Here is a 16,661-nt window from a genome sequence, read left to right as displayed (position 1 = left end):
TTGCGATGCAGTTACAGTATAATTGCAATGTGTTCATAATTCACGACGCAGTGATCTTGATCATGTTTTCTGTAGAATAATGAAAAGCAATTAAACAAACAAGTCGAATGAAAAACGTATTATATTTGCACCAATGCAGCAGACACCCAGGTTATATGAGGTAAGCCAGTCTGTCAGGTAAATATGCAAATAGGCAGATAGCCTGAATGAATTTTTATTTCTATTTTGATTTGCATGTTTATATTCTCCAGGGGAAAGGCTGATACCGTGTTTCATATTTGTCAAGTCCCCTGTCAACTCGACCATGACTCAGTGGCAATGGATGTGTTCATTTCACTCAGACTCTGAAATAAAGCTGAAATAGAAGCTCAGAATCCGTGACTAGAGACCACCACATGTACACACAGAGCATTTTTGTGTCACAATTTCAGGAATGTTGAGTCATTTCTTTTACAACTCTTTAATGAAAAGAAAGATTGATCAAATAACAGTGAAAAAACTTAACTGACTAAATTCACTCTCTCCAAAGTTACGATTATTGTCAAATAAATGTGTGAACAAAATTAAATCAAATTGAATATCCCCAGTTAACAAAAGAAATAACCGGTGAGGGAAAGAAAAGAGAGAAGTGTGGACAGAGGAATAGTAAAATGAAAGACTGCCACCGGATCTTAATTAGAATTGAATAATTTGCTGTGGAAATGTCACATCAATTTTATGGTTTCAGTGAGGTTTAAAATATCTCCCAACCACAGGAGGTTAACAGGCAGACAGAGCCCGACGTGTTGTTGTAGCCTCGTCATGACGTGCTAAATTTATCACTGCCATAAACAAGTTTAGAAGTAATAATGACACATACCTAAATGTACTGCAAAATACATACTGATATAATGGTTGCCATGAGAGTGACAGGGAGGGGGGGCAGAGATAAGTGAATCATTTTCACAGCAGGGAGAGATTCTAATAGAAATTATCATAAAATTATAGGAGACACACCTCAGCTAGTAAGTGTGTGATTAATTTTCTCGTGTGTGTGTTTGTGTGTGTGTGTGTGTGTGTGTGTGTGTGTGTGTGTGTGTGTATGTGTGTGTGTGTGAGAGTGTGTGTGAGTGTGGGTTTATGTGTCCTAACAACACATTACCTGCAGAAAAATATGTCAGTACAAACACACAGCATTGCTTAACGTCATGAGGAAAACATCTGTGTCATTTGATGTGCAGTAATAGCCCATTTACTTGTGTAAATATTGGTTATGTTTTACTCATTTTTCAGAGTTTATGATATTTTTTTCAAAAAATGCATGTTTTTAACATTTTTAAAAATGCAGGCTGTCGGATCCAGTTTGAAATTGCCCGCTCTTTCTACTAACTCCTGAGATATTCTTATTAGGAAAACAAGAATGTGACATTAAAGTTTGTAATCTGACATGTATCTGGGAACTTATATTTCTCCCAACTGGCGCCAGACTGTTAACAGAAAGCAAAGCACAACATAATGCGCGTTGATGTGAAACTGCTCACAGTAAAATCACAAAACAAACTAAAAATGAAAAGTTTGACAAAACCGATTAAGGCGTCTTTAAAGAATAAAGCCAGTGATGCAGGAAAAAAAGATAAGCAATTTGGTGATGTTTTTATTTTAAGAAAAACAAGGTAACCACTGCTAACTGTCACACAAACAGGACGGCTTTCATTTGTTTTTCGTTTTCAGTACAACAGCATTGTTGTCAGATGAAACAATCAGTTGATTTCTGCTGTGAGGGAGAAATATCTTTATTGAGGAGGGGAGAAAATTAGAGAGGAGAATGCGTGTGTGAGAGAACAGCAGAAAATAGTAAATGGAAGAAAAATGCGGGACTCTCAGGTGCTGACCTTGTATTTGTGTGTGTGCGTGTGTGTGTGTGTTTGTGTTTTATCAGCAATGAAGGTGTGACCCAGTCTTGACCGCAAGCTACAGTTAATATTAGAACATCTCAGCATAATAGTACAGTTTACCACATACACACCGAATACACCCAAGGCAATGCACACACACACAAGCACACAAACATATATACAGAGGATTGCTTACCATTGCTTGCTCTCAGCACCCATTTTGCTTTGCTGCACTCTAACACACGTTCAGCAGATTGCTGAGTTCATGGATTTGATATTCCCACCTAGCCTTGACCGCAGAAGATCCTAATGTGTGTTTCTGCCGAATGTGTGTGTGTGCGCATGTGTTTGCTGACTCTTTGCTCTCCGTATCACATTTACAGGTCGACTTTTCAAGAATGCAAAGGAATTCATAGGCTTTTTTCCCTTTCTAAGCTTATCCCAAGGGTAAGTTAAATATTGAGCACACTGCCTCTTTTTTTCAGCAATAACACTGCAAGCAAGTGGGGCATCAGTGATTTTCATTGTCACATCTTTTCTAGTTAGATGGCTCTGTGCATATCAGTGTGTTTCCCCTTCATTGACTCAAGAGCACCGCGACACAGTGTCGAGGAAAACTCAGACCTGGAGAGTTTGACAGTTTAAACTGCAAGTCTAAAAGGAGTACAAAGAGTTTTCCTTTGGTGAAAAGTCAGAGCTGTGTTGATTTACGTTTACACACTCGATAGAATGTGTCAAAGCGATAAACCCACAGACAATTATCACCTGACTATGCAGTTCCCCTCTCTACTACGATGCTTTGTAGTGTCTTTTAACTCATTGTTTTGGTTTTCAGACCAGCAACTTTACTGTTTTGGTTCACTCAAAGCTGTTTTTAGGGAAAAACCTTTTACTCTACCAGCTCAATATTAAACAGCAGACAGATGAATTTAGCAGCTAGCTGGTGAACATAGTGCAGCATTTAGCAGCTAAACAGCTGATATTCCTCTTGGGAGTTAGAGCTAAAAGAGAGTGAATATTTGACTTTAACCCCTTTTCCACCATAATTAGCACATGTACACCCTGTGCATGGCTCTGCAGCAGACAAGTATGCCTTTCTTTCTTTCTTTTTTTTATCACGTGTGTGTGTTACAATCATTGTCACAGACAGGTTATGTCAGTGGAAAGCAGCATGGAGGCCAGTGAAAATTTTGTAGTGGTTTCCTCTTTTTTGGATCTGTTACTAATTCAACCTCTCTCAAACTCAGATCCACTCTGATCCAAGCTGATCAGAGCTGGAGCTGATAAATATCCAATGTTAGTGGGACAAACAAATTTGTCATATGTCAGTGTTGTCTTTATAGCTTGTTTCCACTGCCGTAAAACATCAGTGGTTGCAAGTTTAAAGACTCTTTGAAATGGAAACCTGGAAAACATTGCATCTTTAGTGGTGAGCTCATGCTGTGATAGTTATGATAACTTTTCATTGGACCTTTAAAAGTGACATGGTAAGTATATTGATTTATAAAAAATCAGGTACAAGCAGTTCAAGGAGTGGTAGATAAGGTCTGCTTCATATCAAAACTGACACTCGAAACATTCAGTTTTATTCATAATTTTTCTACTACAATTTTACACCTCGGAGCAGTCGAACTTTGTCTGGACTGCTTTTCACTGAACAGTGTAGGAATCTAAGCACCACATGTCCCGCTCACCCTCCTGTCTACGTTATGGCAGCCAGTCATGTCATTTTAAACATCTGACCCTAAAATGGCCAATCTGCGCGACTCGTACTTGTTTTCTTGACTGTGGCGACACGTTTAGTAATGAGCTGTCGTTGTGTTATGCACTGCATTTGCCATCACTTCATAAAACTGCCCCCAGTGCTTTGGCATCACCGGACTGACAGCAGCTCCCAAACCCCCAAACAAACAAGCATGGGCTGCTCTACTGAGACTGTTGAAGCAAATACAAATAATGGAATGACAGAATTTCAGCCGGTGCCTGTGAGCAACCATGTCTGCAGAGACAGTAATAGCTCCACTGAAAAATACATCAATCATGATTTGTAAAAACATTTTGAAAGATGTATTATAGCTGCACAGCTATCACAGTGAGAAGGAAGGGCTCCAGTAAGGCCAAGGAGGTACTCTCAAATTATCGTTTCTCTCAAGTTTGTTTAGTATTTAGTTTCAGCACTTCATTTTGATTTGTATCCCTTGAATCATCTCCATTTATTCTATTCAGAACATAAAACTATTGAGTTGTTGGTTGAAGGATGATTGATTATAGACGCAGAGTGGTGGCTTCCCTCAGAACGTCAATCGGTTTGTTTTTCAAAGCAAGAATGATGAAAAATGAAGATAATATTTTGCGATACATACAGACGCGCGCATGTGCAAATACAAGTACACATGCAATCACATGCAATTCTCTCCACTTGCACCTCCCTCACTTTGTCCTTATTTTGGTCTCCTTCTATCTTTGATCGCATCTTTCTCTCACTCAATTACACACACACACACACACACACACACACACATAGAGAAAGACACCATCCATCCTACCTATCTCTGCTATCTTCAGACAGCAACCCCTATTCCTTGCTGACAATGTTTGGGATTTACTCTGGACATAGCCTTGATTCTTCCTGTGTGTCTCTGTGTGTTTGTCCAGCAGTGTGTGTGTGTGTGTGTGTGTGTGTGTGTGTGTGTGTGTGTGTGTGTGTGAGAGACATTGGCTATGATACATGTCTCCACTCCGTTCCATGGTTGTTATGGTGACCAGTGACTGGACATGTCCTGTCTCTTACCTCACCATTTGTTTAGCTCATCAACTTCAGTATATATTTAATTTACAGTTTTTGCTCATTTTAATGCACATCTAATTTACATCTGACAAGTATATTAATCTTGCCTTTGACAAATAGGCTCTTTGATCAACTTATTGAAGTGTAACGAGAGGCGTGGTGGAATTTTCAACACTGTTTGTTCGGTGTTTATTAGTTCACAAGTTTGCTTTTTAATTCATTTTCACACTTTATTTACTTGCCAGCACAGGCAAACTTTGCACAGTGTAATCTCAGCCCCGAAAAGTAAACATGCAGAGGTGCAACTTCTGAATTTTTTTTCTTCGAAATCAGTTTCTTTTTTAACACGCTAGTTGCAAGATGTATTGACAAAAGTGCTATTCCCACTCTTTCAGTATCAATTCAAAGTGAATGTCATGATGGCTGCTAAAAGTCCAAACTGGTGAATAAGTGTTGAGAGTAATTGCTTTCACAGGAGAACACAAAAAGTCTTTTCAAAACAGTTTTCAGCGTAGTTAACTGCATAGATGGACTTTCATGTTATTTTCCAGAGACCTGCTTTTATCTCCACTGAGCACCAGCTAAATGGCCTAAACGCTTGAATCTAACTGCAGTCCCATTTACTTAAACTGTTTGACAGTGGGCTGACAGAGAGCACGAGAAATGGCAATAGAGAGAAAGACAGACAGAGAGAGGTTGTGGTATTTGTTCTTGGTGGGATAAATATAGGAGGTGAGTGGGTGGAATAAAAACAACCTAACACTCTAGCAGGATAAGAGAGGAAACACAGAGAGATAGATATAATGACACCAGGAGAGAGACAATATGACATAGTGATAATAATAGCGAGGAAGCGATGTAATGACACTTAGGGAGAGATGCGATGATACTAATACAGAGATAATTGTGGTGAAAAAGGGAAGCGAGAGGGATGAAGGGATGAGTGAGCAGGACAGAAGGAAGGGAGGAGGGAGACAGAGAGCTGGGGAAAGAGATAGAGGATTGAAGCTGCAGGGAGGAAGAGAATGAGAGAGGAAGAGATGCATGGGGAGAGGTTTGGGATGGTGATGATACCGTCGTTATAAAGACATGAAGGATGGACAGGAGGTCGGAGAGAGAAGGAGATAAAGGGATTAGATGGAGAGATGGATGTTTGCAAAGAGACAAACATAATGTGGAAGAGACACAATGATTCGGACACAGAGATAATGAGAAAGAGGGATAGGATGGTACATGAGTAGAGGTGGGAAAGGAGGAAAGAAAACAAGGATACAAGAAAAAATATACAACAGATTTCTCCTCTCCTCTCCTCTCCTCTTTTTCATAGCTGGTATTGAATCACTGCAGTCAATAGTTCTACACAGCGTAACTTAGAAAGATGCATTTGATTTGTGGCCCAGCACGCCGTGGAAAGAGGAGGCCAGCATTTGATTTATGAGCCAGGGACCTTGTGGTCAGGTTCTACTAGAACGCTCCACCTCTCTGCCGCCTCTCAACACCTAAAATTTAACAATCTGTCTGATTGTTATGTAGATCTGTGCACTGATCCAATCATTACTGAACAATGGAGTCTTTGTTTGGGTTGTTGGGCAAAAGATATTGAGAAATAATTCATTTTTCTGCATTACAAATATCTAACATCTCTCCGCTGTACGTGTGGAAAAGGCAGAGAATCGAGTGGCTTCGGTTTGATTGCTAACATGTGGCGCACAGCTCTTGGGAATGCCTGTTAAATACGGAAAAATACTCAAGTAGCCATCCATATTTTAAGCTAAGACATGTCTCACAACAGCATCAGTGTACAGCCCTGCAGACCTGCATGTACAATTGAAATACAAGTGAACATAAATAACGGCAAAAGCCTCAAAGCCTGTGGGATATAAATCAAACGAAACATACCTGTAGGAATAAGCCCTGTGTTTTAATGAAGACTGTCAGTATGTGTGTTAGCACTCAGATACGCGTCTGCATCTGAGTGCACAGCACATGTGCACATGACAGCCTGTTTTTTTATCTGCACATGTCTGGAGCTGCTATTTTATGTGTTATTTTCTTTCTTAAATACAACTAAACATAGATGGGGCAGTTGGCACATACAGAGATCTTTTTGTTGTATGAGTATGCGGATTGATTGGAGACTGCATTAAAATTCAATTTCAAATTAGATGGCAAGTTCTGATAATGGAAACAATAGACCTGTGTTGTGTCAGGCAAGTGAAAACTATTTTGTGTTTCAAGACACAGTCTTTGTTATGATGGAGGTCCTCGCTCATCAGCTGACTGGTGGCCTCCATCAACAGGTGTCGGATGTTTGCCTCTGCAAAACAGTTTCCAGAAGACATTTCAATTCCCAGAACCAAAATGTATTACTGCTTTAGCCACACTGCTGGCATGGCTCGAGGGATGGTAATGGAGGTTGGTCGGTCATCAGGTCCACCACTTTGGTCCAGACTAAAATATGTTGAGAGCTATTAAATAGATTGCTATAAAACTTTGTACAGACATTCATGGTCTGTAGTACATGGAGTAAACTGACTTTGTGGATCCTCTGACGTGAAGTGCTGTCATGAGGTTGATAATTGTGGTGCTGAGTAAAATGTCTCATGAAGTACCATGAAAGACTTCAATTTAAGATAATGAACATGCTAAACATCAGCATTAAGGATGCACCAATTTACTGGTCGCACATCACTATCAGCCAATTTTCACCTGGTCAACTACCACTGGCCAGTCAGCAAATAAGATGTTTTTTTCCTGTTGTTGTTTCCTCAGTTTTGTCCAGGCTAAAAAGCAGGGTTCAAGACTAATGGTGTCACGTCATCCCGGGGACAATAGAAAATGTATTTTGGACAAACAGAGGTCTTCCATGGGACACTGTTAAGACAAAAAGATGCAGTAAACTAACTTTGCTGTTTTTTCTCTGATTATGCTACATTGTGAACAACAAATCTGTATTAAAATCAGCAGAAGGAGCTAGCTAACAGCTAATGTTAGCTGTTAGCAAATGGTGGCCGGAGCTAACTACTGACAGAGGTTGCTTTGAGTTACATTATGATGCGTTCAGCTCTTTTTGGTAAAAATGGATACCTATGCCTATGGCACACTGGGCATAGCAGGTGCCAACCGAAAAAGAGCCATAAACAACAACATCTGATCAGCCTTGGTCGGGTCGCCTGGACGAGGGTGTCTGTTGTAAGACCAGAAACACCCAGTGACTCCAGGAAACAACACGGATGATGTGTCCAAGGTAGTGCATCAGAGGATGTTTCTGTAAACTGGGCAAAAGTAATTTATTCGTTACAACATTCTCATGATGTGTCCTAATGTTATCTAGTAAAATGTAGGGGTTTCTTTTATTAAAAAATTGTGAAAATATATTAAATATTAGGAAAATATGATTTATGATAACTTTAAAACAATTCAGTTTTTTTTTTTTATAATGAAGACATATTTTTTTCCCCTTGCACAAAAGGAGGAATAAATAACAACAAAAATCCATCTGTATTGGTTGTCAGCCAAATTGGTATCGGCCCAGAATTGTGCAATTGGTGCACCCCTTATTGGCATGTTAGCATTGTCACTGTTAGCATTTAGTTTAAAGCACAGCTGCACCAAAGTTCAGCCTCACAGAGCTGCTGGTGTAGCTGTAGACTCTTTTTCTCTTCTGTCATTCTTTTTACAATGAGTAAGTGTTTGTTGTCTCGCTCACATGGACAGCTGTTGGAAGGACCGACCATATGGTTTTCAGTTACTGGACAGTCTAGCAGAGAGAGGCTTACACTAAACTAACAAAATCTAAGCACGACACGGGGGGGGGGGCTGCAGAACTCTGTGCTGCATCAACAAAGAGGCAAGGCAAAGAAGTTTTTACTGAAATGCCCCAAGTGTGGTGCTACAATATGGCATCCGGCTTGATGCAAATATCCGCTGAATTCTTCTTATCCCATCTGCTCAAAGGGGGGCAGAGGGAGATCTTGCATCAGAAGAAACCGTAGACAGAAAGAGAGAGACAACTGAAGAGAATGAGAGACACACACACATAGAGGGCTGAGGGGAAGAGGTGAATTGGGTTGGAAAGACAGTGGAGAACAATCTGAAATGAATCTGGACACTCCAGATGGTTTGAAGTTTGCGCGCGTGTGTGTGTGTGTGTGTGCGTGTGTGTGTGTGTGTGTGAGCACATGTACATATGCATGTCTCTGTTGTTGCCATCTTGTCCACTTGGGCCTTTGTATAGGTATTTACGTGTGTTTGTGTGTTTTGTGTTTCTTCAGACAAACAAGAACATCTGGTATGAGCACAATGCACACGTTCTGGTCTCATTTTGATGGGAAAAGACAAAAACACAGAAACAGATACACACATTATTGTTAGCATTTGCGTTACTAGATTGTGACCTAGTAGATAGTTATCTCTGGAGTGTACGACACATTCCTTTATGCATGTGTGTGTGTGTGTGCGTGCGTGCGTGCGTGCGTACGTGTGAGTTTGGGTGTGTGTGTGTGTGTGTGAAAGAGAGTGTTCACAGTGATATAAGGTTAATAAATCAATGGCCATCGCTATCTGAGAAACAATTACTGCTGGCTTTCATGTTGGCCACACACCCTCTCTCTCTCTCACTCGCGCATGCACACACACACACACACACACACACACACACACACATTATGCTACGTGCCCTGTATATTGGAGTAGCCTTAAGAGTAAACTGTATGAAATATTTCTCAAGGAGAGAGTAGCAGAAGATGATAGATCGAGGAGAGAAGTGCAGGAAGAGTTTGTAAATGAGGAAAGAGGAGGGGATACACAGGTAGGTTTAGACGTAATGTGTCATACTGGAAGATCCTTAAAGGGACAGTTCACCACAAAATCCAAAAGACAGAGTTTTACCTCTAGGGCTGTTGATCAAGCTAGATTGTTTTGGTGTGAGTGGCTGAGTGTTGGAGAAATTGGATAGAGATCTCTTTCCAGAAATAATGACCATATTATTCAAGATAACCTACGGGGACGGTGAGTTAAGGCTCATGTATACTCCCTTTACATACAAAAAAAGATCTGTTCCTTTCAAAAGTTGTTACTATGACTGCCCACATACTTCCTTGCATCCTTTATGTTGAGGATGCATCCACCTGATAGTACCAGAGGGCAGAGTCCAAAGTTTCTGAAAACAACAAACATGGCGACAGTAGAGGAGGTCATAATATTGTACCTTTGAACCGAGGGAGTATTGAAGACCGTGGGGGTCTGTGAGGCCATGAAATACATTGCAGTGTATGGACAGACAAGTCTCTTCAGAATATTATCGATTTCTCATGTTCCACCATTTTGTAGATGTCATCGTCATGCCCTGTGGTCATACCTTGCTTGGACATTGCTACGCTACCCCTATGATTTCGAGAGGTACTAATCTGTTTTGTCTGCCTCTGCAAGCTTTCAGAAAACGTGCACAAATACGGACGAAATGAATGCAGAGTGTGAATAGAAGGCTCTGGTCGTGTCAGTGAACGTATGTAACCTTGAGCATGTAGGAACCCTTAGCTGTAAATGTGGGCTTCCTTCTGCACAGTGATTTGGTTGGCAGTTGTAGTTTGGTAGACAGAAAATTATTCCTCCAAGGAACTGCTCACAACAAGGATTTTGTGGTGCTTTGAGCCTCACAAGCTGAGTGTCATCTTATTTCATTACGTTTGAGAGAAGGCAGACATCTTTACGGCTGATATATCCAACACTCAGCAGCTCACATTGGAATAATCTAGATAAATAGCATTTTGGGTAAGAGAAAAAGATATATGTTCCTTTAGACCTTGGTTGTTTTTTATTATTTTGCTTGGTGTTGTGGCTTTACTTTACTTGTCAGTTATAGCTACTTTGGTTAGCTTTTACAGGCCTTCTTAAAATTTGGTCAGCTTTATTTACTGAAGCTTGCGTTCGCCTTCATCACTTAGCTTATTTTAGCTGTTGCAAGTTAATCTGCTTTTGTTTAGTTCCAGCTCTAGTCTGATTTTGTCTGCTGCAGTTAACGTAGCTTTCACCAGATTTGTTACACATTAGCTTTGCTTTTGGCAGCTTTAAGAGCTGCTTTATCATTAATTTAATGCCTTTTTTGTTTCCCACTGAACTTCACACTTAAAAGCTTTCCATGAATTCTTCAAAACATCACCATCTGTATAGAGTATGGTCTTCTGTGCATGTGTCTGTGCATCTATGTCTCTTGTGAAATATGTTTACATGCATATGCAAGTATTCAGCGGCCAGTGACACCCAGTGGGACTGTTGAGTGCCCAAAGTACTGCTCAAATAGCACTGGGAAAGTAAAGATGGTGGAAGAGAGTATAAGCACTTAGCCTTTACACTGGGTCAGAGCCCCCCCCCCCCCCCCCCCCCCCATACTAGTGTCAACAGAGACATTTATATGACACAGCAATAAGGTTTATCTGGCTTTAAAACAAGTGGATTTAGTTGCAAAGTATTAATCATACTTGAACCACACTTTCTCAGGTACATACAGATTTCACTGAAACACTCAACACTGATATCTGTGTGATACACTTAAGAATTTAATCCGTACAGCGTGATGTGCATTTTACATTCTAGAAGATATTTTTTGTGAATAAAACATGATTTTTCTACCATATATTTTGCTCCAAAAAAAAAAGAAAAAAAAGCTGCAGATGAGCTGCCTTACTTTGTATTCATGCATTTGTGCATTTGCATGTCAATACAGTTAATGTACAAGATTAACATGTAAATTCTATGTTCGGTGTCTTATGCCTGCACGTTTTCATGTTTGAGTCTTTCATGTCATGGAATTATAATGAGTGAGCAATGTGATCACATGGTACATGCTGTTAAAACATCACCATACAGTAAGGAGTAGTTTGTGTGTAAGTATATCTGTCATGGGGGCTTATATCTGGTCCGAGATCAGTAGATCACAGCACAAATATTGTCAGGATTAAAGGGTTAGTGCTATGAAATCTAAATATATACAGTATGTAGTTATATTCAGGCACTGCATGAAAGCTTCGGCATATGCTTGAGTGTCATGGGAGGCTGTGAGGCATGTGTTGCATTATGTTGGAGTTGCATGTGAGGACAGCGGCTTGTTAGCCTTGTAGCACTTGGCTTAGCACATGGCACATGTTTAAGCTGTCCTCACTGAATAACTGTGTATCAAACACAACCCCTTGCATTATTTATATAAGTTTTGGAGGCTATAAGTAAAAAAAGAAAAAAAAGTGTAATTAATTTTCATCACAGTGGTATAATTCTACATTCACTCTTTATTTTCTCGTCCTAAATTATGTGGAACGTTACAAGACTAGGCCAAAGCATATCTTGACATCTTAAGTATGCAATGCAGGAATGAAACGCGTGATTCTACATCTAAATGACATAATTTAATGCAAGATGCAGGTTTGAGATCTTTAATATTCTAATAAGATTTTGTCCTGTCTCTCTCTTCCAGCTGAGTCTTGTGGTGGTGTAGTCCAAGGACTGAATGGTACCATAGAGTCGCCAGGTTTCCCCCACGGCTATCCCAACTACGCCAACTGTACATGGCTGATAATAACAGGGGAGAGGAACCGAATCCAGCTAACCTTCGTCACGCTGGCGCTGGAGGAAGACTTTGATATTGTATCAGTATACGATGGACAGCCATCGCCCGGCAACTTAAAAATGAGGTAAGAAAAGACTATTTCATTTACAGTGTGATCTTCCGTCCTGCTCCACTGTTGCTGTCTCTTTCCTCTTTCTCTTTGAACCACTCTGACTCTCATAGTTTGCGTGTACCTCATGTACCTCCTCTGAACAAAAACTTGACATTTGGACAACAGCATGTTTCTTTGAATACTTATTTTTCCCCAGATGGGAAATGACACAGTGACTGTGAAGTCAAAGAACAGCGAGTGTCAGCTTTAATTTGAGGGGATTTTCTGTCATATCGGATAAGTAGGTTAAAAAAGGACACCCATTTTTGTGCATGGTATACTCTTTTTCACGGTAACTTAAGGAGTTGGACAAAGTAAATTGAGATTTAACAAAGCAGACACTTTGACATAGCAATGGTTAGAAAAGCCTTTTTATTGTCTTTTAAAAACTTAATCAGTCACACAATCCACTGGAGCATAGTATATTTAACACAGTTTAGATCATGATGAAGACAGTTCATAGTTCAGGACGAAGCCAACAGAAGACACCACTTTTGTTAAGTGCAGTATAAGTGAAATTTCTACATTTGGAAGTACTGACACTAGGTATTCTTTGTAATAATGTAAACTATGCAATAATATGTGTCTTTGTGGAGAATACAGTGCAGTTTGTGTGTGTGTCATGCAATATCAGGGCACAGCAGTTACACTACAATATATTGTCACCATACAGTATGTTGTAGCACTGGGACTTTCAGTCTCCTTGTTTCTAGTTAATCAAAGTATCAGCAGGATTCCTCGTATGAGCCTGTTTACATCAGAATTATAGCTGACTAATAGTGGAGTATGATGTTAGAGGCTGTATTATATAAATTTGTGAAATGCAATTTTTAGTATTTTCTTCAGCAGAAATGGTTAAATGTCTCTGCTACATGGCCTTGAGCTTATCAAGGAATATTCAACACTACAGAGGCTCTTGTTAAACCATGCAGGCTTTTGAAACAGCACACCAGGCTTGTTCTGTTTTACCTATGTACTACAGAACAGTAGGAGGAAAGGCAGGCCTCTAGAAGGCCTATAGCAAAATGAAAAGGCTAAAAAGTACTTTGCTGCAAAGGGTAGAGATTTAATCTGGAGATGGAGCAATGGCAGGACAGAAATTAGTTTCTGTATTACATGTAATATAAGCCATGCATTTCAAACTGTGTTATCTTTCTCAGGTAATGTTAAGGCTGTTAGGAAGGTGGTCCATGGTTACTGATGACAATAAATGACATAAGAACAATGAGAAGGAGCAGAAAAGAAAGTACATACAGATGGTACAGACCTACATGGGCCAAATGATATAATCTGTATGGGTGGGAGGGATTTATTTTTTCTTTTATTTTTATAGTTCAGGATCAGTTTGCAAATTCCAAAAATCAGTTTTTGGACATTAATAATCTTGCAGTTTGCATAGCTGCTTACTCCGATGCTACACAGTTGGAACAGGCAAGGATTTGAATCTTGGCCACTTGGCCACTAATTTTTGACTGAAAGCGTGAAATTACCCATACTAGATACACTTTTTACCATCTTTTTTAGGTTCATTGCTACATGTTTTTTAATGTTAATATAAAGATAATGGCTTTTGTTTTGTTTGTAGAAAGTAGAAAGTGCAGACACAAATAGTTTTTATAATGTAAATGTTAAGGGGCCTACAATCAGTTGGTGGCCATTTCCAGTAATGTACACAAAAATAATAAGAATAGAACAACTAACATAAAATCTGTAGTTGGTTAATGAATATGGAATTTGATTTGGACTCAAGACTACATTTTTAATAGAATCATGACCCCAAAATTGGAAATTGAATCCTAAAATAATCTGTATGTCTGTGAGTCTGTAATAATAAATCAAAGATAAAAGACTGCAGCTAATTATTATTTCCATCAGTGATTAATCTTTTCTTGAATAATCGATTAATCATTTGGTCTATAAAATATCAGAAAATGGTGAAAAGTGCTCATCACAATTTCCCAAAGCCCAAAGTGACATCCTCAAATGTCTTGTTTAGTGTGACTGTTCAGATTCCAAAGATATTTGCTTTGTAATTGTAGAGGACTAGGAACCAACAATTATTTCTTTAAAAAAAAAAGACGTGATTGTGACTATGAAGAGCTGGATCTCATGAACACACAAAGCGACATCCTTCGGTCTGAATGCAACATCCACGTTCTTCAGACACTGAAAATCTTCATTGCAATTTTTCTCAACAGCTGAAAACGGCAACACTGCCAGTATGCTGATGTAGTGTATACCTATTAGGTTAAACAGCACTATCCAGTGGATCAATTAAATCTTCATTTTTTCTGTTGATCAACAAAAAATTGCAGGAAAAATATGAGTCATTGATGAATTGGCAGCACCAGTGTTTGGTGAGTTGTAGGACTGTAACATTGTTGGAGAAACGGCAGAACAGCATCTACAGATCTGGCAAACTGTGAGAAGCTTATTCATAGTGCTGTGCTTGTGTGTAGGAGGGATGAGCTGGGAATGCACCAAGTAGTGTTTGAGGATGGTGGTGCAGTTATGGACAACAGTGGGTTTTTCCTTGAAAACATGATATAGCTGTATCATGTGTCAGTGTTAAGAGTAAAATTGTTTTTTTTTAACTGGCAGGAAGAGAAGTGTAGACTGCAGACTACACTGAGTGGTGGGATTGTGTGGAGGCGTACGGAGAGTATGCCTTCTTTTTGTACACACAGTTTTGCCAGCAGATTTCTGTCTCTTATTGTTTGCAATGCCAAGGCTGCAGTAAAGACAATTATTTGTAAAGGTATTTATGTGAGCTAAATGAATATAGAGGTAAGAAAATAAATTTAGTATTAAAGATAGAAACACTATATTGAGGTGTACTCTATTGTATGTTCATAAATGGATCATGTACTTTTCATCAGATTAATTATGGATCTGGAAAATTCACGACTGTTAGTTGTGACATGTGATGTTTATTAGTGGCATATAAGCTGCCTTTAGGTTAGTGTAGTTTGATATATTAATACAGTACATACAGATTATTTTGTGAAATCAAATCTCAAAACTAAACTCCAAATTACCATCCTAATCTGTTCAGCATGATGCTCCTTGTATGACAGATGCTGATTGCATTAACTAATATTTAGAGTAGGTGTTATTAAAACAGCTCTTTGGCAGAGCTTGATCTCGCCTGCATAACTGTATCTGCTTGTGTTTTAGATCCACAACTAGCCAGAGAGATCAAGAGGGTTATGTTAGGGCGCGTGTTGTGCTTTTCCCCTCCGAACCGTGGTGCGATTCGCTCATAAGATAGGCTGGCTCAAGAAGCCACTTTAAAACACAGATTTATTAGATTCTTTAAAATGTTAATTTCCAGACTGTCTTTCAAAAAGTCAAGTCTGTGAAATGAGTTTGAACAGCTACAACTGAAAAATGGAGAAAGTGATTAAACAGATGAAATGGAATCAAAATTCCCTAATAAAAAGTAAAGCTGATCTTTCAAAGCTTTTTTCTTTTATTAATGATGTTATACATTACAATGATTATCCCAAATGTTTCCAACAAACCAAGAGAAATTTAGACATTTTAATCCTCCATAGTTTTAGTCTAGCTGTAGTCGATAACAACTCAAAATATTTTAGTTGTTAAAAAGTCATGACATTTTAGTCATTAGTTTTAGTCAAGATGTTTTTTTCTATTTTAACTTATGCAATTAGGCTAATACGGGTATCAGCACTGGCTATACTTGAGTTGCTACAGGGTGCCAAGAGGGTGCTAACTGAAGGTCCATGTACCTCTGTACCTCTTCCACCACCAACCCCACCCACCCTTGGACAACCACAACCACAAATATAGAATCTAATTCTGTGAAAAACACAGGTCAACACGCTCAAAAAGTTATTTTTAGTATGATTGTTTTGACTGCAGATAACAGCTCTGGGCTAATGTTATCCCACCATTGAATTTGCCACATAACATTGGATATAGTGGCAGCATGGGTAGTCAACTAATCTATAGCTAATGGTAAGTTAGCAAGTTAACATTACATTCGTTCTGACTATTTCATTAAAATACAATTACAGGGTGTGAACAAACTTTAATAAATATGACATGAATACAATTTTAATACATTAGCTAATTTGTGAACGTGTCTGGGTCATTTCAGAAGGATTTTCATTGGCAATAATGGTTAACAATGAAAACAACCACTCCCACAATCCTACGTTTCTTCCTCATGATGGCAACTTTTGCTCTTTATTGTCTAAAAATGAGGGCATTGGGCAAATTTGGGCAATTTTTCTTTGTGTAAGAGAAAACAGGAGGCAGCCC

General features: G+C 39.1%; 1 protein-coding gene across 2 annotated transcripts in view; it reads left to right on the top strand.

Annotated features, from left to right (window-relative positions):
* The window catches only part of LOC117260150 (CUB and sushi domain-containing protein 1-like), a 529,510-nt gene that overhangs the window by 116,368 nt on the left and 396,481 nt on the right, over positions 1 to 16,661 (top strand). For both annotated transcript variants that reach the window (XM_078176328.1, XM_078176324.1), the window contains exon 2: positions 12,131 to 12,347. In XM_078176328.1, coding sequence (XP_078032454.1) covers positions 12,131 to 12,347 — 217 coding nt within the window. The remainder of the gene's footprint in view (positions 1 to 12,130; positions 12,348 to 16,661) is intronic.

Source organism: Epinephelus lanceolatus, chromosome 2, assembly GCF_041903045.1.
Source record: "Epinephelus lanceolatus isolate andai-2023 chromosome 2, ASM4190304v1, whole genome shotgun sequence".
Classification (NCBI taxonomy): Eukaryota; Metazoa; Chordata; class Actinopteri; order Perciformes; family Serranidae; genus Epinephelus; species Epinephelus lanceolatus.
The sequence above is the reverse complement of the archived record's forward strand: the minus strand, read 5'-3'. Positions and strand labels throughout refer to the sequence as shown.